The sequence below is a fragment of the Pelodiscus sinensis genome, chromosome 3 (genome assembly GCF_052426305.1).
Source record: "Pelodiscus sinensis isolate ZL-2025 chromosome 3, ASM5242630v1, whole genome shotgun sequence".
In the NCBI taxonomy this organism is placed as follows: domain Eukaryota; kingdom Metazoa; phylum Chordata; order Testudines; family Trionychidae; genus Pelodiscus; species Pelodiscus sinensis.
Window position 1 is genome coordinate 97,808,276 of NC_143054.1, and position 26,783 is coordinate 97,835,058.

Here is a 26,783-nt window from a genome sequence, read left to right on the forward strand (position 1 = left end):
ATTTAGAGCATCCCCAAGTGTACTCTAAGACACTGACTTTTAAAGTATAGGTCATGATCCAGTACTGGGTCATAGAATGTTGGGCACTGGGCCTCATTACTGGGGATGCTAAAACAGGCTACCTGCCTGTCCTGGCACCACAGACTGTGATGTGTCCCAGAAGCAGCTGGCATCAGGCCCAGCTCCTACTTTGGGGGGCCAGAGCACACAGAACTCCACGTACTGCCCCTACCCCAAGCACTAGCTCTGCTCTCCCATTGGCTAGGAACCTGCTGCTGGCTGCTTCTGAGGCACAACATGGTCTGAGGTGCTAGGAGAGGCCGGAAGCCTGCCTGAACACCCCTGCTGTACAGCTGACCTGGAGCTGCTTGAGGTAAGTCCCTCCTGCCACAGCCCTGACACCCCCAAAGCTGGAGACCCCTCCTCCACCCCAAAGCGCTCATCCTCAGCCCCATCCTAGAGCCCACACTCTAGTCAAATTATGTTGGGTCACGGGCATGAACAATTTTCTTCAACTGGGTCATGAGAAAAAAAATTTGAACACCACTGGTCTAAGCTATAGCAGCACTGCCTGAGCTGCCTTTGGACAGCTCTGCAATCTGGAACTGCTGAGAATCTTCATAGCGGTGCTCACTATAGGGCTCTTCCTCCTGTCTCCAGTTGCACCCCAACAGCCCTCCTACTTAAAGGTGGCCCTCCACGGTGGCTGAACTAATGTAATTTCCCCCAGCCCTTTGGAGCCCTGCATGCCTCTGAAGTGGCATAAAGTGACTGGATTGAGCTGGTGGTGGGAATCCTTCCTATCTCTTTGTTGAAACACAACAACTTTAAAACAGCAAAGGAAGCAGGGAAATGTATTATGCACATACTTTATATTTTGTATTGGCTCTTGTAGCACTAAGGCAAGCATATACTTTATTAACCAATGGAAGATGAGATTTTTGGAGAACAGAGATAGGAGTGAACTCATGAGCCCTAACATGACCTATCTCCAGTGACAAGGAGTCTTTTATCTTCCGTGGCAGAAGGCACTTACTGGTTACTTCCAGGTCTTATAAACAGAATAAGAGTGTTTTCCACTGATGGCCATTAAACAACATGTATCCTAAAGTGGCAGAATACAATTCTCTCTTGGATCAGTTATATACACTAGTCTCTTGTAAAAGGTTTATTTCCAGTAGTGCTATAATTTTTTTAGAGTTGTAGTTTAAGTATTTATATGACAAGATTGAGCCCATAATTTTATGACAATGGAGTAGATTTCTATATGTGACGATAGGTTAAAACTGTAGCAATTTACTTCCTCCACATCCTTTTTTCATTTCCAGGGGTAAGGAGTCGCACAAGAAAACACAAGGCAGATAAGGCCATTTAGTAGGCAAGAGATTAGCTGTCGACACATGTTATAATTTTCATCATGCTTCTTGTAATCACTGGCAGCACAGCAAGATACATGAAGAACATGATCCTGTTTTCCATTTAAATTAATGGCAAAACTCCCACTCACGGGAGCAAGATCCTGCCTTAATCCATAGAAAGAAGCAAAATGAAAGGCCACATTCTAGATGGGATTGGCAATAGTTTCATTAACAGAAGGAGGTGAAAAATCAATTGGAGTTTTAGTTATTTGGCCATTATTACAAATGTCTACAGGGAAAGAAAACACTTCAGTAAAATATTCCCTTTTTTCTGTCCAGGGTTGAGATTTCATTTTCAGGTTTGTTTGGAGAAATAAATAAAGCAAAGCATTGTTTTTGCAGTGCAACTGAGTTCTACATGGGATGCCAATAGATACATTGGTAGTTAGACTGTAGTTAGTGTGCATGCACCACTTGAACAGAAATGAAAAGAAAGAGGATAAAGGTATCTTATACCCCCATTTTAGAAGAGAGGAGGAAGGTGGAGTACTGGCTCCATAGTGCTCCATGTACAAGTAATGAGTAGAGATTGCTCATTGTTATTTAGAATGAAAGACAGAAACTAAAATAATGTTAGCAAATATTGCATATTTGGGGGTGTCTATACTAGGGAAATGGCCTGTTATCAATAATGGGTGTCTTCTGGCTCCCCCAGTGGGGGTTGAAAATGGCTTGTTCATTTGTGTCAATGAGACTAGCCTACTTATTTTACACCCTACATAAAGTGTGTTTATTCCAACAGAACTATGTATACACTAATCTAATTGCAAATATTTCCCACCGTTAGCATGTAAGTATGGCCATAGTGGGCCAGATCTATGGTCCATCTAACCCAGTATCTTGTTATCTGACAGTGACTAAAACCAGATGCTTCAGAGGGATTGAACAGAACAGGGCAATTATTAAGTAATCCATTCCGGTCTCCCACTCCCAGCTTCTGACAGTCAGAGGTTTAGGGACATCTATAGTATGAGCATTCATCCCTGACCAAGTTGACTAATAGCCATTGATTGGACCTCCCTTCTATGAATTTATTTATTTATTTTTTGAACCTATTCATAGTTTTGGCATTCACAACATCCCCTGAAAAAAACAACAAATGGTCTGGTAGCACTTTATAGACTAACAAAACATGTAGATGGTATCATGAGCTTTCGTGGGCATAGCCCACTTCTTCAGATGACCGGAGCAATTAGGATGTATGTTGTGTGAAGTAGTTTCTTTTGTTTATTTTAAACATGCTGCCTATTAATTTCGTCCGGTGACCCTTGCTTCTTGTGTTATGTGAAGGGGTAAATAACACTTCCTCCATACCATTCAAGATTTTATAGACCTGAATCATATTCCCCCTTCTTGGTCTCATTTCTAAGCTGAATTGCTCCCGATCTTTCTAATATCTCCTCCTATAGAAGCTGTTCCATATCCTTAATCATTTTTTTTGCCCTTCCATTACCCTTTCCAATTCTTTAATTTTTGAGATGGAGTGACAGAACTGCACATGGTATTCAAGTGTGCATTACTCTGCATTTATCAACACTGAATGCTATTTTCTTGCCCAGTCTCCCTGTTTTGTGAGATCCATTTGTAACATCCTCTCTGCAGTTTGAGATCCTCTCTGCAGTTTGCTTTGAAATGAACCATCTTGAGCATATGCACCAGCACAGTGGATGCTGTGGGACTGGAGAACCCACTGGGAAAAATTAGTGAGTGAAGGGCACCCACCAGCAGTCAAAGTTCCCTCTCTGCCTCCTGCCTCCTCTGCCTCTTTCCCATTGATGGTCCCCATTGATCAACTCTTCCCTCACCCTCACAGTGCCTCCCGCCCATCAGAAACAGCTGATTTGTGGCATTCTGAAAGTTCCAAGGGAGCAGGGGAAGAGTTGGGACAAGGCATGCATGGGGGAGGAGGTGATCTGGGGGCTTGAGGGAAGGGTTAGAATGGGGGAATTGGGGTGGGGGTAGAGCAGGGGTGGGGCTTGGGAAAGAATGTGGAACAGGGAGGGGATGGAGCAAGAGTGGGAAGAGACATAGCAAGGGTACAGTCTTGGGGGAAAGGCTGCATGGACTGGGGTGGAGTAGAGAGATCCAGCACTTCATGGCTAGAGCGGCTGTTGGTGTCACCTATGATTTTGAGTAATTCTGTATTGTCTGCAAATTTTGTATCTCACAGTCTCCCCCTTTTCCAGATCATTTATGAATATGTTGAACAGTACTGGTCCTAGTACAGACACTTGGGGGATTTCTCTATTTACCTCTCTCTATGCTGGAAACTGAGAGTTTGTTCCTACCCTTTGTTTCCTATCCTTTAACCAGTTGCTGATTCAGGAGGAGACCTTCCCTCTTGTCTCATGACTGCTTACTCTGCTTAAGAGCCTTTGGGGAGGGACTTTGTCAAAGGCTTTCTGAAAGTTCCGCTATATAATATTCACCTGATCACACTTATCCATGTTTGTTGACCCCTAAACAGTGGCTACTGCTGGGGAGGCAAGAGGGAGGCACTAATTACATGACTGCCCCCATGTGACTCCTTCCTGTGTCATGTCTGGCCTGGGGGAAAGCCCCACCTCTTCCTGCCCTCGTTCTGCCTCTGATCCATTCCAGGCCGTGCCTCTTCCCACCCCACCTTGCCCCCACTCCATCCCTTCCCCAAGCCTCTGCCCCTGCTCCACCCCTTCCTGCCCCGCTTATCCTCTCCCTACCTCTTCAAACCCCTGCTCCATCTCCACCCCCACGCCTCTCCTCCCCCCAGGACTCCTTCTTTTAATGATGCGGCCCAGGGGTCAGGTTCCCTGCACTCCCCAGCAGCAGTGGGGAGAAGCAGAGTGACCCAGCCCTAGCCCGCTCCACTCCCCTGACTCCCTGCTACATCTGCTGCTGGTGAGGAGGAGGGAGGCTCCACCAATCAACCTGCACCAGGCCTCCAGCCAGTCCTTTGGAATACGTTGCTGGGGGAGGGAGTTTGGGGAAAGGATGGAACCGTCCCTCTCACTCACTGGCAGTGTGATTATCAAGCGGTTTGGTTATATTCAACTCTTGGATCGTCTCCTGTGCTCCACTTAGGACTAAATCTCCCTTTGTGGGTTCCAGGATTAGCTGCTCCAAGAAGCAGTTATTAAAGGTGTCTGGAAATGTATTTCTGCATCCCTTCCTGAGATGACAAACATCCAGGCTGTGTCCAGACTCCATGCCTCCGTCGACGGAGGCATGTAGATTAGCCAGCTCGGAAGAGGGAAATGAAGCCGCGATTAAAATAATCGCGGCTTCATTTAAATTTAAATGGCTGCCCCGATCTGCCGATCAGCTGTTTGTCGGCAGATCGGGAGAGTCTGGACGCGATGCCCCGACAAAGAAGCCTTTCTTCATCGACACAGGTAAACCTGGTTTCACGAGGCTTACCTGTGTCGATGAAGAAAGGCTTCTTTGTCGGGGCATCGCGTCCAGACTCTCCCGATCTGCCGACAAACAGCTGATCGGCAGATCGGGGCAGCCATTTAAATTTAAATGAAGCCGCGATTATTTTAATCGCGGCTTCATTTCCCTCTTCCGAGCTGGCTAATCTACATGCCTCCGTCGACGGAGGCATGGAGTCTGGACACAGCCCCAGTTAATATGGGGATAACTAATATCTCCCATTGTTACTGAGTTTTCTATTTTTATAGCTTCTCTGGAGCCTTTCAGAATTACAATCACCACCCTGGGCAGGTGTCCAGTAGTATATTAGTGCTGCTATACTCATTAAAGCATGGAAATTCTATCCATAGAGTTTCTACGGTACAGTTTGAGTCATTTAAGATTTTTACTGTATTTAACTCTAGACTTTCTTTCATGTGTAGTGCCATTTACCCTATAGCATGACCAATGATACTACTGGTTCAGTCGTCCATGTGTTAGCAGAGTTGAGAGCCTTAGAGTAGTAGAGCTGCTGGTATTTTAAGCACCATGTCAGGTAGATTTGCTCTAGGCAAGATTAGATAATGCTTTAAAAACTGCTTATGTACAATCAGAAACACAACATTTCTGATTGGTTGGGATGAACCAATGTTAGCAATATTGCAGCATATGCTCAATGCAGAAAAGGCTGAGGGGAATAGCACCCTTTCCCCTCACCCCCGTTTGCATTAGCAACCCATCTATTTCCAATTCCTGTTGGGGTGAATGAGCCAAAGTCATGTTGTCAACACCATTGGCACCCGTGAGTAATTTTCCTAGTGTGGATAACCCCTGAATGTTTTACACATACCCTTAAGCACAGTTCTAGCCTTTCCTGTTTCTGTCTCCTACTTTGAGTTTGATCATCCCTGTAGATATGGACCAAACTGGATTATAATAGTATGGCCCCTTTGTAAAAACTGTGGCTACACAGGTAAAGCCAAACCATGTTATCTATGAACTAGTTGGCACAATGTCTTATAAAAAACAGTCCTGGAACATGATAGTATAGTCAAGGTTCTAATGTGTTCCAGCCCATGGGGAGTGGAGACAGGTAAGCCAAAAAGCACTATTTAAAGAATAGTTCTGGCATGATATAGTCTGGTTAAGCAATGTTAATAGCCAGTTTTGCTGGAACCTCGTTTAAATCAGATCTAAACACAGTCATTTAACCCTGCTCCTTGCCCTTTATGGATGGAGCTAAAAGGCGATAGGATCTGTGTTCTTAACTTTTGTCTTTTCAATCTGTCTCCCTTAGCTGCTCATTCCTTTAACTAGTGCTGCTATTTCAAAAATGCAGCCATTTTAAAAAAAAAATCTGCCTTTGCAATGGGTCCAAACTCTATGCACTTTATAACTTGATGTTTGGCTGTATGATAATTAACAGGACTTGACCTTGCAGTAAATGGATGACACATAGTGCTGAGTTAGACTGCAGCATAATAGTTCAATATGTAATTATTTGCATTGCTACCAAGGAGATGGACTGGCCTTTAACCTCCTCTTCACATACTGTCGAATGTCTGTGTGACATTCTATGATGATATTGAGTTTTAGAAAGTAAGGGTATGTCTACACAGCAAAGTTATTTCAAAATAACAGCCGTTATTTCGAAATAACTATCCTAGCATCTACACAGCCAAACCGCTATTTCGAAATTAATTCAAAATAGCGGCGGGCTTATTTCGAAATTGGTAAACCTCATTCAACAAGGAATAGCACCAATTTCAAAATTGCTATTTCAAAATAAGCGCTGCATAGACGCTTATTTCGAAATAGGGGGCCTCCAGCCTTTTCTAGGGTGTCCTGGTGGTCACTCTGGGCACAACCAAGAAAACTTCTTTCCCTCCACTCCTCCCAGAGCTCTTAAAGGGGTAGACTCTAGCCACTGTGCCTGTGCCAGCTCCAAGCCTGCCAGCCCAGAGCCAGCAGTCACCGCACCTGACCCAGTGGCCCTAGCATGAGCCAGGCAGCCAGTGCCAGGCAGCCCTCCACTGCTCCCCAGGACCAGTCTGCCAGCTCCAAAGTTAGACACCTGTGCAAATAAAATGGCTTTTTAAGAGTTCAGATGTTTATGGACACTCTGGTCTAATCTACACTAGGAAATTAGGTTGATATAACTATGTCGTTCAAGAATGTGAAAAACCCACCCTCCTGAGTGATGCAGTTAAAGTAACCTAACCCTCAGTGTAAACAGCACAAGGTCAATGAGAGAGTTCTCCTGTCCACTTAGCTGCCATGTCTCAGGCAGGTGGATTATCTACACAGTGAGGAGAACACCTTCTATTAGAGTATGCACCCTCTTCACTGAGGTGGCACAGTGGCACAGATGCAGTGGTTCAACATTATAGAGATTCTTGGCAGTTCCAAGTTTCAGAGCTATCCATAGGTAGCCCAGGCAGGACTGCTATATCTTAGAGCACCCATGAGTCTGCTCTAAATTTTTTGGGTGCTGTATTGAGCCAAGAATACCAATAATGCTTAAAATGTGGCAGTGACACAACTGCATCATTATGGTGCTTCAGTGTAGATACTTCCTATGTCAAGTCCCCTGTAGTACAATTAATCCACATCTCCCACAGATAGTCACAAGGTCAACTAAGGAATTCTTCCATTGACCTAGTCACTGGCTACATGGGGATTTAAATTGATTTAACTATGTCACTCAGAGGTAACTATGTCACTATGTCACTCAGTGGATTTTTGACATAGTTAAACTGACAATTTTCTAGTGTAGACCAGCCTTTGGATGCATACAAAGATGCTCATTTCTGTTCAGAGAAGCAAGGGCTTAGCTTTTCCTTCGAGCTAAAGCTGTATTGTAAACAGGGAAACATCCTTTCAGGTTTCACATCATTTTCAAACAGATGTAGCACCCACTCATCCAAGTGTTCCCCCACTTTTACTGCTGAGGCCTTCAAAGGAGTTAACTGATGTGCAGATTTGGTACCGTATATTCCGGCGTACAAGACGACTTTTGATGTTAAAAAACATCCCCCAAAAATCGGGGGTCGTCTTGTACGCCGGGTATACATCCCAGGCGCGCCTGGGCTGCCCCCCACCGGAGCCCCTCCGCGGCTTTGCAAAGCCTCGGGGGAAGCCGGCGGGGGGGGCAGCCCAGGCATGTCTGGGCTGCCCCCCCGCCGGCTTCCCCCGAGGCTTTGCAAAGCTTCTGTGGCTTTGCTCCTGGTGCCTCTGGTCTGCTGGGCACCGTCTCCAGCAGACCAGGGACACCGGGAGCAAAGGAGGCAGAGGGGTGCTGGGGTATAAGACGAAACCCTATCTTTTAACTAAAAAATTAGGGGGTCGTCTTATACTCCCAGTCGCCTTGTACGCCGGAAAATACGGTATGTTAGGCTTAGAACATTCCCTGTTTCTTCCAGTTTAATTTACATGGCATTCATAGAAAAAAAAAAAGTACACTGAAAGTCCAATATTTTAAAGGGATCGGGAGGCAACTGAGTCCCCTCTTTCAGTTGGATCTCTAGGGCAGATGGGCCCCCATGAGTAGTGGAGCGTGGAAGAAAAGTATTCATATATGTCAGGAATATATGGATATTTAGGAATATTCACTCACAAATAAAAAACCTCCCAACAGCTATAGAGTGTTGAACATTTCTCTGGATGGACGCCAGAAATTGAACATCTGTTAGTGCTGTGGACATGCTGAATGTGTGATGTGTCAACAATCAGACAAGTCTATGATAAGAGCTCTACTATTTCATGTGCCCCTCAGGAGCTGATGTGGTGACAGAAGCTCAGGTCGTTTGTCATGTAGATGAAGCATGCATTCAGCTTCTGGCTTGAAATTCTCATTCACTATGTTTGATATATTCACAATATTAGCAGAGGGACAAGTGTTCTTACCATAAACAAGGTTCCAATAGTGAAACTGCTAGGTTTCTGGAAATATTAAATGTGCAGTAGCTGCCATAGCTTTCAAGAAATATCTGAATCAAAAGGCATTTTATTTTAGCTATATTATATTATTCTTTACAGTGGCCCATTCAACAGTTTCATTGTTTCATGCATTTCCCTTTGGTCTTTTGGAAAGAAAGACAGTTTTGTTCTTTTCATCTGCAACCATTTCCTTACTAGCTGTCCTTTATTATGTGGTAGAAAAGGACTGTCTTGTATTTTTTTTATTCATTTGACTTGGTGCACAGATATATTTTTCTTTTAGTAGATTTATCCTTTGGGATTGATGAATTATATTGTCAAAAGAGGTATTGTTTTAAGCAAAAATTTCTGTATCCCTAAAGAAGTTATGAATAGTTGTCCCTTTTCATCTGGAAGGGTAAGACATTCTCTCTCTCCTACAGTGCATAAGAAAAATAGGTCTAGTCATCGGCGATACTGTCAGTTCAAGGATGATCTCTCTCACAGATTTTATTTTTTATGGGTCCTTTAGTGACTGAGGAATCTGATCCTTGATCCGCAGGCTTGTTGGCAGGTCTGATTAATCTTTAATAGGTATGAATGATCCTTCCTCAACATGTATTATCACTGAATAAAGCACAAGGCTCTTTCCTGCCCACCTCCATGCCCCACATTACCCAAATTCCTATAGAAATGATTTTTCCATCCTGTAAATGCCTTCTGTGCTAACAGAGCTCCAAAATGTTGCCCAGTGTCATTCTTTTGTGGGTCTGTTTTCCTACCGGAATGTAAGAAGTCATTCCTTCATTAAATTCCTTCATTTTGTTCCAAAAGACAGTACATTTGTTCCCATAGAAACTTTCTCATAATAAATGGAGACTGATGCAGGGTTGCTTCCTCAGAAATAATAATCTTTCAATTAGTGCAACTTGACATAATGCAGACTTATTTCCAAGTGTCTCTGACATCTTAAGAGTGTATTATAGTAACTCTTTAGATCCCTTAAACATACTGTGCTGATTACCCAGGGGAAAGGAAGATTTGACTAAATGGAATGAATATGATTGTATACAGAACAAGTACATTATAGGAGGCACCAAGGACTTCCGGGATCTAGGAAATGCATTAAATTACCTAAAATGAGCAGCATGCATCATATTAGCTAATAGTTTAATAGGATTTACAGAATACATTACATTAACAGGAACGCCTTAATGAAGTATGACCTGCTTGGGCAAAGGACAAAACTGTAAATGAAAGGTTACCAGGAAGTTCTCAGTCTCAATAAATAAGCAATTACAGTAGATTAAAATGCAAAGGAATTCAATCAGTATCACAACATGGTCCAAAAAGTGGAATGGCTATTGGAATGAGGATAAAGGATTATTAACAATACCTATCACGATACTGGGAATGTCATAAAATCAGCTCCTGGGGTTTGACAGTCTGGTAATTACAGAGATTCTGGTGAAAGATATGACAAGCATATTACTCTTATATAAAATCTCTACAAAATTTGTATGTTTACTTCCTGACTGAGAAATGACAAGATGGTTCTTGAAGGATCTATACTAACTGACCTAAAATGTTATTGTAACATCCCATTTATTTGAGCATCTGAACAATGTATGAGGGACATGTTAGTCCCCTGACTGTTATGATATGGGTTAACTTTCCCTTTGTAGAAGGGACTGAAATGTGTTTACCAATATTAAAACATGTTACAAACTTGATATTTAATGGGGTGTATCAGGTTCTTACACATGCATGTATAAGCACAGGTTTTTAAGAACATAAGAACGGCTTTACTGGGTCAGAACAAAGGTTCATCTAGCCCAGTATCCTGTCTTTCAATAGTGACCAATGCCAGACGCCACAGAGGGAGTGAACAGAAACAGGTAATCATCAAGCCTACGTCTATACTACATGCTTCTTGCGCAAGAAGCCTTTTGTGCAAGAGTTTTTGTGCAACAACTTCTTGTGCAAGAGCATGTCTACACCTCAAAGCACATTGAAAAAGTGATGTGCTTTTGTGCAAGAGAGCATCCACACTGCATGGACACTCATGAGCAGGAAAGCTCTGATGGCCATTCACAGAATGGCCATTAGAGCACTGGTGCTTTTTCCCATAGGGGTTTCTTGCACAAGAAATCCCTCTGGAGTGTGCACACTTGCCTTTTTGTGCAAGAACTCTTGCGCAAAAGGGTGTTATGCCTCATAAAAGTAGGTTTACCTACAGCAGAAAAAGCCCTCTGTTCTGCCATGTTACTCTTGATTTCCTTGCGCAAAAACCTTGCAGTGTAGACATAACCCAAGTGATTCCTCTTGTGTCATCCATTTCCAGCCCCTGACAAACAGAGGCTAGGGACACCATTTCATATCACTGTCATTCTTTCACAAGGAGGCATGTTAATTGTCTGGCTGTTTGTTTTTAATGAAGTATCACATGACATAATATGTCTGAAGTAATATCTTCTATTGGACAATTCAGATCTGGGGGCTTTCTTTAATCTCACCCCTGGTTTCTATAATCCAGTCCTGATTTGCCTCCAACCAAGTTAAACACACATATCAAAGTCCCATCAAAAGACATGACAATAAAAATAAACCAACATGCAATTAGTGAATTGGAAATAAGTCAGTCTAACAACAAAGGTTGATGAATTCCGGTTTAATTTCATATAGACTAACCTGCTCCAGGCTCCTGACCCAATCTCTGAAGTCATAGAATCATAGAATCATAGAGCTGGAAGAGACCTCAGGAGGTCATCAAGTCCAGTCCCCTGCCCAAGGCAGGACCAATCCTAACTAAATCAACTCAGATGGGGTTTTGTCAAGCCAAGACTTAAAAACCTGTAGGAATAGAGATTCTACCACCTCCCTAGGTAACCCATTCCAGTGCTTCACGACCCTCCTAGTGAAATAGTTTTTCCTAATATCCAACCTAGACCTCTCCCACTGTAACTTGAGACTATTGCTCCTTGTTCTGCCATCCGTCACTAATGTTATCAGCCTCTCTCCATCCTCTTGGAACCTTCCTTCAGGAAGTTGAAGGCTGCTATCAAATCCCCCCCCACTCTTCTCTTTTTCAGACTAAACAAACCTAAATCCCTCAGTCTCTCCTCATAGGTCATGCGTTCCAGCCCCCTAAACATTTTGGTCACCCTCCTCTGGACCCTCTCCAATACATCCACATCATTTCTATAGTGGGGGGTTCAGAACTGGACACAATACTCTGGGGCTACGTCTACATTGGCAAGATTTTGCACAAAAGTAGTCACCTTTGCGCAAAAACTTGCCACCTGTCTACACTGGCCACCAGTTCTTGCGCAAGAACCCTGATGTTCTAATGTATGAAATCAGTGCTCCTTGCTCAAGAGCTATGATGCTCCCACTCAGAAATAAGCCATCTTGCGCAAGTGTTCTTGTGCAAGAGGCCAGTGTAGACAGGCAACATGAATTTCTTGTGTAAGAAAGCCCGATGACTAAAATGGCCATCGGAGCTTTCTTGCGCAAGAGAGGATCTACACTGGCATGGATGCTTTTGCACAAAAGCACATCTCTTGCGCAAAAGCACATGCCAATGTAGACTCTCTCTTGTGCAAATACTTTAACGCAAAAACTCTTGTGTTAAAAGTATTTGCGCAAAATCTTGCCAATGTAGACGTAGCCTACATGTGGCCTCACCAGAGCCAAATAAAGGGGAATAAACACTTCTCTGGATCTGCTGGCAATGCTCCTCCTAATGCACCCTCATATGCCATGAGCCTTCTTGGCTACTAGAACATACTGTTGACTCATATCCAGCTTCTCATCCACTGTAATCCCCAGGTCCTTTTCTGCAGAACTGCTACTTAGCCAGTCAGTCCCTGGCTGTAACAATGCTTGTGATTCTTCTGACTCTACACTTGTCCTTGTTGAACCTCATCAGATATTTTTGGCCCAATACTCTAGTCTGTCCAGGTCACTCTGGACCCTATCCCTGCCCTCCAGCGTATCTGCCTCTCCCTCTAGCTTAGTGTCATCTGAAAACTTGCTGAGGGTGCAATCCATCCCCTCATCCAGGTCATTAATAAAGATGTTGAACAAAACTGGTCCAAGAACTAGTCCTTGGGGCACTCCGCTGGAAACCGACCACCAACCTGACATCAAGCCGTTGATCACTACCCGTTGGGCCCGATAGTCTAGCCAGCTTTCTATCCATCTTACAGTCCATTTATCCAATCCATATTCCTCTAACTTGCTGGCAAGAATATTGTGGGAGACCATAACAAAAGTTTTGCTAAAGTCAAGGTATATCACATCCACTGACTTTCCGTATCCACAGAGCCAGTTACCTCATCACAGAAGCTAATCAGATTGGTCAGGCACGGCTTGCCCTTCATGAATCCATGTTGGCTATTCCTGATCACTTTCCTCTCTTCCAAGTGCTTCAAAATGGATTCCTTGAAGATCCCTTCCATGATTTTTCCAGGGACTGAGGTAAGGCTGACTAGTCTGTAGTTCCCTGGATTGTTCTTCTTCCCTTTTTAAAAGATGGGTACTTCATTTGCCTTTTTCCAGTCATCTGGGATCTCTCTTGATCTCCATGAGTTTTCAAAGATAATGGCCAAAGGCTCCGCAGTGACATTTGCCAACTCCCTCAGTACCCTCAGATGCATTAAATCCAGATCCATGGATTTGTGTGTGTTCAGCTTTTCTAAATAGTTCCTAACTTGTTCTTTCCCCACAAAGGGCTGTCCACCTCCTTCCCATACTGTGTTGTCTAGTGCATTTTTCTGGGAGCTGACCTTGTCTGTGAAGACAGAGGCAAAGAAAGCATTGAGTACTTCAGCTTTTTCCACATCATCTGTCACTAGGTTACTTCTCTCATCCAGTAAGGGCCTCACACCCTCTCTGATCGCCCTCTTATTGCTAACATGCCTGTAGAAACCTTTCTTGTTACCCTTCACTTCCCTTGCCAGCTGCAATTCCAATTGTGCTTTTGCCTTCCTGATAACTCCCCTGCATTCTCGAGCAATATATTTATACTCCTCCCTAGTCATCTGTCCAAGTTTCCACTTCTTGTAAACTTCCTTGTTCTGTTTAAGCTCACCATGGATGTCCCCGGTAAGCCAATCTGGTCGCCTACCATATTTGCTTTTCTTGCTGAGCATCGGGATGGTTTCTTCCTGTGCCTTTAATAAGGCTTCTTTAAAATACTGCTAGCTCTCCTCGACTCCTTTCCCCTTCATGTAAGCATCTCAGGGAATCCTGCCCATTAGTTCTCTGAAGGAGTCAAAGTCTACTTTTCTGAAGTCCAGCGTGTGTATTTTGCTACTCTCCTTTCTTCCTTTGGTCAGGATCCTGAAATCTATCATCTCATTATCACTGCTTCCCAGGTTGTCACTCACCTCTACTTCCCCTACTAGTTCTTCCCTGTTTGTGAGCAGCAAGTGAAACTGCACATGACCCCATGTCAGTTCCTTCAGCACTTGTACCAAGAAATTATCCCTAACATTCTCCAAGAACTTCCTGGATTGTCTGTGTACTGCTGTATAGGTCTCCCAACAGATGTCAGGCTGATTAAAGTCACCCATGAGAACCAGGGCCTGAGATCTGGACGCTTCTCTCACTTGTCCAAAGAAATCCTTGTCTACCTTATCCACCTGATCCGATGGTCTATAGCAGACACCAACCATAACATCACCCCTGTTGCTTCCACCTCTAAACTTAACCCATAGACTCTCAACTGTCTTTTCTCCTTCTAAATATTGGCGCTCCAAGAAATCATACTGCTCTCTTACATACAATGCAACTCCTCCTCCTTTTCTCCCCTGCCTGTTCTTCCTGAACAGTTTATACCCTTCCATGACAGTGGTCCAGTCATGCGAGTCATCCCATCAAGTTTCTGTTATTCCAATCAAATCATAGTTCTTCGACTGGACCAGGGCTTCTAATTCTTCCTGTTTGTTTCCCAGGCTTCTCACATTCGTGTATAAACACCTTAGATAACCAGTTGATGGCCCTACCTTCTCCATCTGAATCAGGGGTCCTCCTTTTTTGATCATTACTCCTTATGATTCTTCCCAGTGTCCAACTTCCTCACTTACCTCAGGGCTTTGGTCACCATCCCCCAATAAGCCTAGTTTAAAGCCCTCTTCACTAGGTTTGCAAGCCTGCCCATAAAGATGCTCTTTCCTCTCTTGGTTAGGTGGATTCCATCTCTTCCTAACAAACTTTGTACCCGGAACAGAGTCTCATGGTCGAAGAAACCAAAGCCCTCTCTCTGACACCACCTGCGCAACCACGCATTTACTTCCTCAATTCGATGATCCCTATCCGGACCTTTTTCTTCAACTGGAAGGATTGACGAGAACACCACTTGCGCTTCAGATTCCTTGATCCTTCTTCTCAGCGCTACGTAATCTGCTGTGACCCGCTCAATGTCATTCTTGGCTGTATCGTTAGTTCCTATATGGAGAAACATGAAGGGGCTGCGATCCAAAGGTTTAATCACTTTTGGAAGACCCTTGGTCACATCCTGAATGCGAGCTCCCGGTAAGTAGCACACTTCTCGAGACTGCAAGTCTGGATGGCAGATTAAAGTACTTTAAACATCTGTTTAACATATTGACTACAATACATTCAGGAAGTTTGGCATCTCCCATTTGCAAATTAGCCTGCAGTCATTACAGTGCCATTTTTACAGTCAGGTGAAATTGAAATTAAAATATTTTGTTTGCATTATCGTGTAATTAATATACATAGCTAATTTGCTATTAATCTATGATTTTTAATAAGACATTACTGCAACACTGCCATCCCTGAGAATACCTAAAGGAAAACCATGTCCTTTTTAAAGGTAATGGACTTATGGTTCATTCATGACTTGAGATGCACAAACCACAACTAAAGAGTGTAGGTCATATGCAAACATATATTCCACTTGGCATTTCTGAACCTACTTTTGGTGGCACTAGGGGAGGAGAGTATAGTATTAAAGCTAGGTATCATGGCTCAAGAAACAATGTTTTCAAAGTTGGGTATTCAGGTGTCTAAATAAGTGTTTGATTTTTAGATATACCAAGCATCTGCAGTAGCTGGTAAAGTCAATGAGGTGCTTAGGACCTTTGAAAATCAGCAAGGACCCTTATTAGGATTATTAGGACCCTGAGTATGGATTAGGAGCCTAACTTCAGGGACCTAGCTTTACATATTTGAACTCAGGTTTTAAACACCTGTGACTCCTGAAACCATCTGTTTGTATTCAGTCATAGTCATGACTCCAGGCTCAGCCCTACATTCCTCTATGTTGGATACATTAAATTTGATGCTGTTCATTATGCATTACTCTTTCAGATAAGGATTTAAAAACAAAGTTCCTTGTCTGTACTGAATGACCATACAATATGACAAGGCATGTTTTAGAACAGTGGAAAGTTGTCCTAGAAATCCTGGCCAAAACTTGACACCCCCACCTGCATGCCAGGTCATTGCTACAGTGCCAGCTGGTGCGGTGTGCACAGAATTAGTGAGGTACTTTGCTATTGTAAGAATAAAAAGATGATCTATAAATATCAATTATTATTTTGCTAAAAAGTGACACCATTTTTGAAACAGGTAGTGAAAGGCTTGGCTATGTTACTATAAATGAGTTTTCAGTTTCCTGTAATACCCTAAAGAAGAGCATACTAATGCCTGGCAAATAATTTGCTTCAAAATTTGAACATTTGAATGATTCTTATGAGTGTTAAACAAGCATTCAAGAAGGAGGAAAACTTGTGTCTTGAAACAGCTAGTGCAGTTAATTTATTAAATTTATGTCACTTAACAAGATTCCTGATTACAAATGCTTGGTCCTTCATCCCTTATATGTAAAGCAGGTAACTGGCATACTACATTACAGATTTGAGTCATGGAACTGCTTGATAAGCCTTCTTTGGGATAGTTATTTGCTTTGTCATTTGGAATGGCATACCCCCCTCCACAGCCTGTGTGTGCTATTCTGAATGCTGTTTGTGCTGAATGTTGACATTATATATAATTTTAGCCCGTGCACTTGGAAACTGTTCTTTGCCATTTCCATTTGAAAACTCCATTGTGTTGAACATTTCTGACTCATCTAAATAAATATTATCCATAATAACCCTGTATCAATCCATTATAAATCCACGAAAGTACATACTGTATTTAGATTTAATCCTTGAAATAAAGCCTTATCCCAGCTCACTTGCATGTTGCTTTCACAGCTGACTTTCTCAGCTGCTGGGAGTTCAGCAAAGAAGAAAATAGAAATTGCTTTTTCTCTTTCTAAAGCTATAGTGCCTTCAATAAAACCAAATTTTAATCAGTGTTGTTCCTATGTGTTTGCACACATGCACATTCACAGGTGCATACCGCATATGGGCAGGCACCAATACACATGCACACAGACACATGCACTCAGATGTACTCAGTCACAAATTCCATCAAAACCCATTAGCTAGACATTTATATCAATAGCTAAAAGAGCTTTAGTCTAGTCAACTAGAAACCAACTATTTAGGAAATAGCTGTGAGCTATGTTTGCAAAAATGAGTTTTCTATTTGCAGACTTAAACCATGGCTAGCATGTATGATAACTCAGATAATGTAAACTCTTTGCAGCCAGGTTTACTGAATAAAAGGACAAGGATAAAGCACTCTTATTGAACAGTTTGATTGCTTGTCCAAAAGTATACTGAACCCTTCATTCTTCCAAGTCTACTTTTCGACATTAGACAACATTGTAATATGTATTTCTGGAGCACAATATTATGTCTGATTTTATGTGTTGATCTCAGAGGGGTGGCTGTGTTAATCTGTAACTTTAAAAACAATGAGGAGTCCCGTGGTACCTTAGGGTGTGTCTAGACTACAGGGTTTTGTTGACACTCGTTCTACAAGGAATAATGCCTTTTTTCGATAGTTCTCTGTTGAAAAAATGCGCTATTGCATGCAAACTGTGCTTTTTCGAAAGAGAGCGTCTAGACTCTCTCGAAAAAGCGGCTTGCTTTGTCGACAGTACTGGTTGTAGTCTAGATGCTCTTTTTTGACAGAGGCTTTGTCGACAGTATCTGTTGTCAAAGCCTCTGTCGAAAAAGGAGTGCAGTCTAGACGTACCCTTAGAGACTAACAATATATATATGTATACTATGAGCTTTTGTGGGCAAAACCCACTTTGTCAGATGAAATGAACTTGAGCTTACTTATTGATGGTAGAAAATAAAATAAAGGTCACAGAATACTAGAAACATAAGGGTTACCATGGTTAAATATGCAATACCAGACCAGACCTTGTTTCCTTTCTCTAGTATCAACTGGATACATTGACTGGATTCGTAAGAGGAAGTTGTGAAACCATGAAAATGGGGAATTATTAAAATATATTGTAGCAGGGTGTTGCCCTGCCCTGGCCCTTTAAGGGGCCAAGGAGCTGGAGGGAGGAGAGCCCAGCTGTGGGCAATTAGGAGAGCCCAGCTGCGGGCAGCTCTTGGGAGGAGAGAGCTACCTGCCTGTTGCTCTGGAGGAGAGAGCAGTTAAGACCTGGGGGCCAGGAAGAAGGAGCCTCCCCGGAAGGGGCAGGACTGGGGAAGCTGAGGCAGGAGGAACCCAGGCTACATGGCCGGAGGCCCATTACTGCATAGGAGGCAGTCATGAAGGGCTAGGGTGAGCAATGGAGGCAGCCGTAAAGGGCCGGGCCACGTAGAAGGCAGCCACAGTTAGCAAGGAGGCAGCTGCGGTAGTCAGGGAGAGGCTGAGCCAGGGAAACCCCAGCCCATAAGTCCAGGAGGCAACCAGGCAGGCAGAGGTGCACCTGTGGCCAGGGAGCAAAGGCCTGGAGATCCTGCAGTCTGCCCGGAGGGGCTGTTAAGGGACTGGCAGGGGGCCTGAGGCCAGGACAGCGTGAGGGGAGTTAGGAGTCCCCAAGGAGAAGAACTGGGGGTCCCTGAGTGTCAGGAGGACCCTGGAGGAGAAGCGGACTACAACAACATGGACTCTCCCCCAGAAGGGGGGTACGGAGCAACCGAGGAGTGGTCACTGCCAAAGGGCAGTGCCCTGAAGCCACCAACACACCCAAATGAGGCGAGTCTGAGCAGCCAGCTACTTCCCCCAACTGGCCACCTGGAGGGAAGAGATGAGTGAAAAGAAAAAAAAGTGAGTGAAACCGCTACAATATGTTTATGGAGAGATTTCCCCCTCGGGCAGCTAGGCATAAATACTAAAAAGTATTGAGAATGTGGGGTGTAAGTGGTCAGATTATGTCTTGAATCATGAGTGTTGATGTCCCTTAGACATTTTCTGTCCAGTGTAACTATCAATTACCATTTTTTTTATCCACATAAATGTCTAGTCTTTTTTTCTGTCTTACTAAACTTCTGGCCTCAATAATATGTGATGGTTGTGAGTTCTACAAGTTAATTATGTATTGCATATAATATATTTCTTGTATTGGTTTTAAATTTTTTCCCTTTTAATTGTATTGACTGTTTGCTTGTTTACATATATGAAAAAGGTTAATGGAGATGCTCAATTGATCATCTTGAAAAATGTCACTCTTGTGGGTGAGAGCTCTCCTTTCCAAACTAAGTAGTTCTAATATTTTCAATTTCCCCTTCTATAGTAGTATTAGGTCTGATTGACACTACAAAATTAGGTCACCATAAACCACCTTGTCTTGATCTAGTTGTGCGTGTGTCCACATTTAAATTTATCTCCCTCCAGTGTAAGTGCCCTGTTTTGGCAATGCAGTAATGTATTGATGTAGTGTGAATATAGACACTGCATTATCTATGTGAAACCTAACAGTTTTACAGCAACTGTCCCACAATACCCAATGCTGACTAGTTTGATGCAATTGTGAACACCACTGCACAGGGCTAAGAGAGACTAGATTACTCTCCCCACTCTCCTTTAAAACCTCATACATTTTTGAAGTCTCTTTCCTGATTGTTCATCTTGGTGAGCATACCCAGCAGCTAGCTCTCAGTTGTGGTGTAAAACTGCCCAGCTGACCATACTGTGCTCTGATGTGGTATAGACAGGAGATATGGAATCTCCTGGGCCAGTGGGGAGAAGAGGCTACGCAGGCACAGTTAGAGACCAGCCATAGAAATGTGAACATCCATGAGCAGATTGCATGGGGAAGAAATATGAGAGGGATTCTCACTATGAAAACAAAGGAATTGCAGCAGATGTATCAATAGATGTAGTGCCAAGACACCTTTAGAAAGAGTTGTATGCATTTTGTGTGTGTGTGTGTGTAGACCCTACCATCTACCCCCAGAGCTGTCCCATCTACCTGACAGTTCAGGTCAACCACTCCAGCCCCCATACTTTGGGGGGCCCTGGAGGGCCCAGGGTTGCCTGGAGAACTAATGGGGGATCTTGGGCCACAGCAATGGTCAGGCCTGCCTCTGCACTCACCAGCAGTGGGAAGAGGAGTGATGCAGCTGGAAGCTGGCAAAGCTGAGTGGAATGGGCTGGGACCCCACTCCATCCTCTAAGCCTTCTCCTGCAAGTGTCATGACCTAGCAGATTAGCAGTGGGCCTGACACCGGCAGCAGGAGTCAGGCTTGCCCCCACACTCACCAGTGGCAACAGGAAATTAAGTGACCTAGCCCCAGCCTCCTCTGTTCTACCAGCTCCCACAGTCGCTTCACTTCCTCCCACCACCAGTGAGTGTGGGTGGTGGTCTGACCCCTTCCTCCAAGGCCCCTCTTCTCAGCTACTTGTCTGGGAACTGGCAGAATGGGCTGGGTCTGGGTCACACTGCTTCCCTCTGCCTCTGGTGAGTGCTGGGGGGCCCAGCCTCTGCTGCTGGCACCAGCCTCCTGCTAGTCCCCTGAATCACATTGTTTGGGAAAGAGCACGAGGGAAGGTGTGGAGTGGAGGTGGGGGCAGGGGCGGAACAGAGCAGGAAGAGGCAGAGAGGAGTTGGGGCCTAGTTCAAAGTGGGACCTGCATCCCACATCCCTTTTGGGATGGCCCTGCCTACCCCCCAGCACCACAGATGCCTCTGAGAATCGCAACACACAGTCCTCTGCTGTGTACAGTCAGGATGAGGATGAAGGAACATGTGGCTGAAGGGTTCAGTTATGCCACTAACCATAACCTTTTTGACACTCCATCACAGCCCAGTCAGTGCCAGCAGTTGAACATGGGTGAGCCCAATGCAGGGAAAAATCTTGGGTATGTGAATATTTCCTATTACAGTGACGGAATGGTGGCACCCCCAACTTCTTAGTACACATCTATCAACTTCTCCTTAATTTACTCATACTAGAAGAGGCAGCGCTACAACGAGGGGCAGGAGTTATCTTCTTTTCACTCCCTTGTAGAGTTAAGTAGGAGTACTCATGAAGGACAGTTTGCTTATGACACAGGGGACAGGTAATAGCCCTGCACATGTGGCATGACAACAACCCCAACAGTGGATTTTTCAACTCCAAAATTATTTCCCATAGACAAGCAGAAATCTGGCATTGCAATTTTCCACAGTGCAATTGCCACTGGCTTCTCTACTGTCAATGCAGCTCTCATTCTGGTGTCCCTGCACTAGAGTGGGAAGTACAACACACAGATCTAGGAATGCAGCCTTATGCATTCAAAAGTTGTGCAGCCATAGCTTGTCAGCAGAAGCCTATATTATGATGTGATTCCATCAGTTGGTGCTCATTTCTCATGCCCAGAACTGGTTGTTCACCATCAGCAGCTACTCCATGAATGCTATCAACAACCTTGAATTGGTTCTTGCTTTGTCCCACAGCAACCTGTGCTCCACCAAACGGTCATGTTGCTGATGCAGTTCTTCTTGCTGCTCTGCAAATACCTGAGGATCATGTGTCCTGTGCTTGCAATGCTCATTACAATAGCGCAAAGCAGCGCAGGCTTCATGCTTCTGTCAGAGAAGGTGATCAGGAAGGAGGGCCATGCAGGTTCATGGAATTTTCAAACAAATCACAAAAATAGACTCAGCGCCAACCCACTGTCCCAATACCCCTGAGTCCCTCCCATACCCCAAATCCCTTGGCCACATCCTGAAGCCCCTCCTGCACACTGTATTTCTCATACCTTACCTCACCCCAGAGTCCATACCCCCAGTTGGAGTCCTCATGACTCCCTACACACTAACCTCTGCCCTAGCCCTCAGCTCCCTCTGATATCTCAAACTCCCTATTGTTGTAATAAAAAGTCACCATTGTGGTATCCTGACAGAGCTCCTCTCCTTCAGGTATGATAACCATTCAGCTATATGTGTGTGCTATCCCCATGTGTCATGTTGACGTGCACAAATAACCACCACAGCAGACTTCGAGAGAGCCCCCAAAGACCACAAAATCAGATAAGGATTGAAGACACCAGGCCAGGATTATTGTCAAAGTACAATAATAGTTGTCAGTAGAGACTACTGAACCACTACATGTGTATCCCCTGACAATGGACAGCTCAGTCAGTGCCAGGAAGGAGACACTGCCCCCATGTCTGGACAAAGACAACTCTTTGGGGTACACTTTTATACACTGGTACAAACAAGTTACATGTATCAGGTTGCCACCCTCTGAGGTACCTACATCCACCCATTATCTTGCACATGTGGGGTTGATCACTATCTATTATGCTGTAAGTTTAGACCCAGTAATGAACCTGGGTCAGTATGTTCCTGTTATCTGGAGGGTGTCTGTTGGTACTGAGATGTTTCTTCACAAAGTATTCTGGTACAACCCCTCTGGAATGTGCTTACGGCCTGTACTTAGTACCTCTTAGGTATGAGTGCTTCTTAATATCAGCCCTGTTCTTGTCAACTTCTGTGAAACAGGGCCTGCCTCTTGCTCACAGCTTCACTTGCCTTTACATTAGCAAAGCCTTAATCATTGTGGCCTAGGCTTCAGGCCTTATACTAGGCCTGTGATACCTGGGCTTATGTTTCAGGCCTTTTTCTTAGTACACTCATCCCAGGGCCCACTCCAGAGCCCACACCTTAATCTGGAGTCCTCACTCTCACCCATAACCTAACCCCTGTCCCAGTCTGATGAAAGTGAGGGAAGGGAAGGCAAAGGGGGTAGAACAGATGTGGAGCCTCTGGGAAGAGGCAGTAAAGGGGTGGGATTAAATTGTTCTGTTTTATGCCATTAAAAAATTGGCAACCCTATTTCCAAAACAGCGTAGAACACTAGAACTGGAAGGGACCTCAAGAGGTCATCAAATCCAGTCCCCTGCCCTCATGGCAGGACCCAGTACTGTCTAGAGCATCCCTGACAGATGTCTATCTAACCTGCTTTTAAATATCTCCAGAGATGGAGATTCCACCACCTCCCTGGGCAATTTATTCCAGTGTTTAACCACCCTGACAGTTAGGAAGTTTTTCCTAATGTCCAACCTAAACCTCCCTTGCTGCAGTTTAAGCTCATTGCTTCTTGTCCTCTCCTCAGAGGCCAAGGAGAAAATTTTTTCTCCCTCTTCTTTGTAACATCCTTTTAGATACCTGAAAACTGCTATCATGTCCCCTCTCAGTCTTCTCCTTTAAAAACTAAACAAGCCCAATTCTTTCAGCCTTCCTTCATAGGTCATGTTCTCTAGAACAATGTTTCACAAACATCTCCAGGGGCTCCGCGAGGCTGACAAACTGGAAACATCAATAGGTACAACACATACAATCAGTGGACCGCTGGGGCTCCACATAAATGTTTATGCATGTAAAGGGCTCTGGAACCCAAAATGTTTGAGAACCACTGCTCTAGAACTTGAATCGTTCTTGTTGCTCATCTCTGGACCCTCTCCAATTTCTCCACATCTTTCTTGAAATGCGGTGCCCAGAACTGGACACAAGACTCCAATTAAGGCCTAATCAGCGCAGAGTAGAGTGGAAGAATGACTTCTCATGTCTTGCTCACAACACTCCTGTTAATGCATCCCAGAATCATGTTTGCTTTTTTTGCAATAGCATCACATTGTTTTCTCATATGTAGCTTGTGTTCCACTATGACGCCTAGATCCCTTTCTGCAGTACTCCTTCCTACACAGTCTCTTCCCATTCTGTACATGTGAACCTGATTGTTCCTTCCTTAGTGGGGTGCTTTGCATTTGTCTTTATTAAACTTCATCCTATTTACCTCAGACCATTCCTCCAGTTTGTCAAGATCATTTTGAATTATGACCCTATCTTCCAAAGCAGCTGCAACCCCTCTCAGCTTCATATCATCTCCAAACTTAATAAACATGTAAAATGTCCTTTTGCTGCTGACTAAGCATCCTTTAGTTGTTGAAAGAGGCAGAGAGGTCTGAGGAAATCCTCATTCAGCCAAATCTGTCCCATATGCATGTGCAAACCTAATGAAAACCAGTTGTAGAGCCCTTTCATGTAACTGTACAGGAATGCATATGATTCACTGCAGACATAACAATTTTCAGAATCGTCTGTCTTCATGCTTTAATTTTTAAAAGTTTCAGCCTGCCTAAAATTCATTTTCAGCTAACAAAGGCAAATGGAGTATTTAATTTATCACCTTGTACTTATGTTTCATTGTAATAGCCTTTGCTGGCCTTCGGTGGTATTATATGCTTCATTATATCTATTAAATTAATTTCTCTCTCTTGCCCCTTGTCTGCATAAAATGCAGTGGATCTGTCATGAAGAATATTTCTGCTATGAACATTTGTGACGGTGCCTCAGTATATGCTAATCAGGGACAGCATTGTCACATTTACTCAGTTTCCTAGCTGGAACTATGATTATTTGTTTAGCTTTCAGATTCCTGCATGTTTGTGTGGGTTTTGAGTTCTCTTTGTGCAAATATTTTCATAAAAGACAATTGCATCTGAACATAACTTTGTTTCCTGGTGTTTGGATTTTCCAGATGTGAATCACTTGGAACTAAAGGAGGGTCTAATACAAGGGTGGGCAATAATTTTTGATTGGGGGCCACTATAGGAATTTAGTAAGTGGTCAAGGGCTGCTCTTTTCCATGATATTAATGGAGGAGGTGCAGGGTCTGGGAGGGTGTTTGGGTTTTGGAAGGGATTGTGACCTGGGGCAGAAGATTGGGGTATAAGAGGAGGTGCAGGGTCTGGGAGGGGCCCATGCCACTTTGTTTACTTAAAGGGTCTGTAGCCCTAGAGCCTCATAGCTCCCATTGGCTCTGGTTCACCATTTCCCACCAAGAGGGGCCACTTTGAGGAACACTGGTCTAAAATATGTCTCCATGAATCACCAATAAATTCTGACCCTGCAGCTTTGGATAGTCAGACGTTTGATTTAGTCCTCCACAAAATCCCTGCATTTCAGGTGCTAACATGCACTTGATGTCCTTTGATTTTCATTTAAATTCTCTCAGAATCGAATTATTATTTATGATTACTATTATTATTGCAATGCCTCAGAACATGGATCAGGACACCCGTTGTGCTAGGTGTCATATAAACAAAATAAAATATAATCCCTGCCCAAAAGAGCTAGCAGTCTGTAACATAATTCCTAGTAGTTTACTCCCTTTGGTAACAAAAAAATACGGAGCCTGGGTCAAAATCTCTTGAAATCTCTTGAATGGGAATCTCTCCATTGATTTTTGGATCAAGCTCAGTGGGTCCTGAGTTTTGCACACACCAAACAATGATATCAATTTGGGTTTGGTATATCAGTCTCATCCCATCTGCAATTGGAAGCATAATAATTGTAAGTACTCCAAATGCATTCTAAATTGGAAGCTGATATAAAAAGCCAAAATGCCACAAACCTTTCGTCTATAAATACTCTCTTGACTTTTCCCCATCAGAAATCCATCCTGTACATGCTTGCTCATTATTTAATCCTTAGTGAGGAAGAGGTTAACTTACTTTGCAACTTCTGTGGCTTTCCCAGGAACACGACTCTGTCTCCTGAGGAACAATCCCTGGTTGGAAAGAGCGGTCACTCAGGCATGTCTGGCACAGCGAAGACTCAAGCTCTGGCTCCCCTTGAGGGATGTGCATCACAGTGGACCCAGTGTATTTGAGGTTGGTGTTCTGGTGCTTTTCCATGCTGACCATTGGGCTCTTAATCCATCTTCGTACCTGCAAACACAAGAGAATTAGTGAGTTCCATTCAACTTGTAATTTCCGAAGAATATCCTGGAGTGGCCACATAGTTATAGGCCATTGACAATATGCTGATACTATGTCGTATGTCTGGATTTCATCTCTCTCTCTCTCTCTCTCTCTCTCTCTCAATTAAAAGAAAGGTCACTAGGTAGGTAAGGAGAGGATACTTGGACAAAGTGAATGCTTCTGAAATTGATAGCGCTGTTGATACTTCATTTATATAGAATATATTTTTGCAGGTATTTATTTTTTGTTTACATTTGCATTTGTGGTATTTTAAGTTTTCCATGGACACATTCCACTTGAAAGTTCTCGTTTCATATCCCATCGGCTTCTATTATCTTCACCTATTATTTTCTTTCCTCTCTTTATCACTCTCCATTACATTGGAGAGTCACTCTTTGTGCTGGCCTTTTAAACTCTGTCCCTCTCTACTCTGAACCATCCTTTTGTGCCTTCCTCCTTTTGTCTTTAGTTCATTGTGTAGCACTTTGAAATACTGAGCATTGAGGACCTCATATAAAAGTAAATGATATTGTATTCACAAGGGTCAGTATTTCTCATGTACACTTTCTGTTCATTCTCCTTTGTTTCTATTATTGCCTCCCACTTGACATGTGAATTATATTTACAGTGTGAAATGGAATTCTTAACATGGATTAATAAATTAGGTTTTCTTGTTGCAGAGTAAGAGATTTTTCTGGATTCCTTCCTAAGTCATTTTATATAACAAAGCAAAAGAGTCAGCCACATGATCCATGTTCACTTTGTGCCTGATCAGCTTAAAATACAATTAAAAGAACTGCAGAAACCCTACAGTTCCCTTTGTACTCTGCTTCCTTGAAGGAAATTAACATAGGTGGAAGTTTATACCAGAATTATTTATCAATAAGAGATTGAAAAGACAAAACTGTCAGGGCTGATTAGGAGATTAAACTACATAGCTTCCATTGAAATTAATGGGAACATTGTGGCTAAATT

General features: G+C 43.5%; 1 protein-coding gene across 1 annotated transcript in view; it reads right to left on the reverse strand.

Annotated features, from left to right (window-relative positions):
• LOC149524682 (uncharacterized) overlaps window positions 1–26,783 on the reverse strand; it is a 73,270-nt gene that overhangs the window by 16,654 nt on the left and 29,833 nt on the right. Inside the window, exon 2 of the mRNA XM_089777264.1 lies at window positions 25,560–25,775. Coding sequence (XP_089633390.1) covers window positions 25,560–25,775 — 216 coding nt within the window. The remainder of the gene's footprint in view (window positions 1–25,559; window positions 25,776–26,783) is intronic.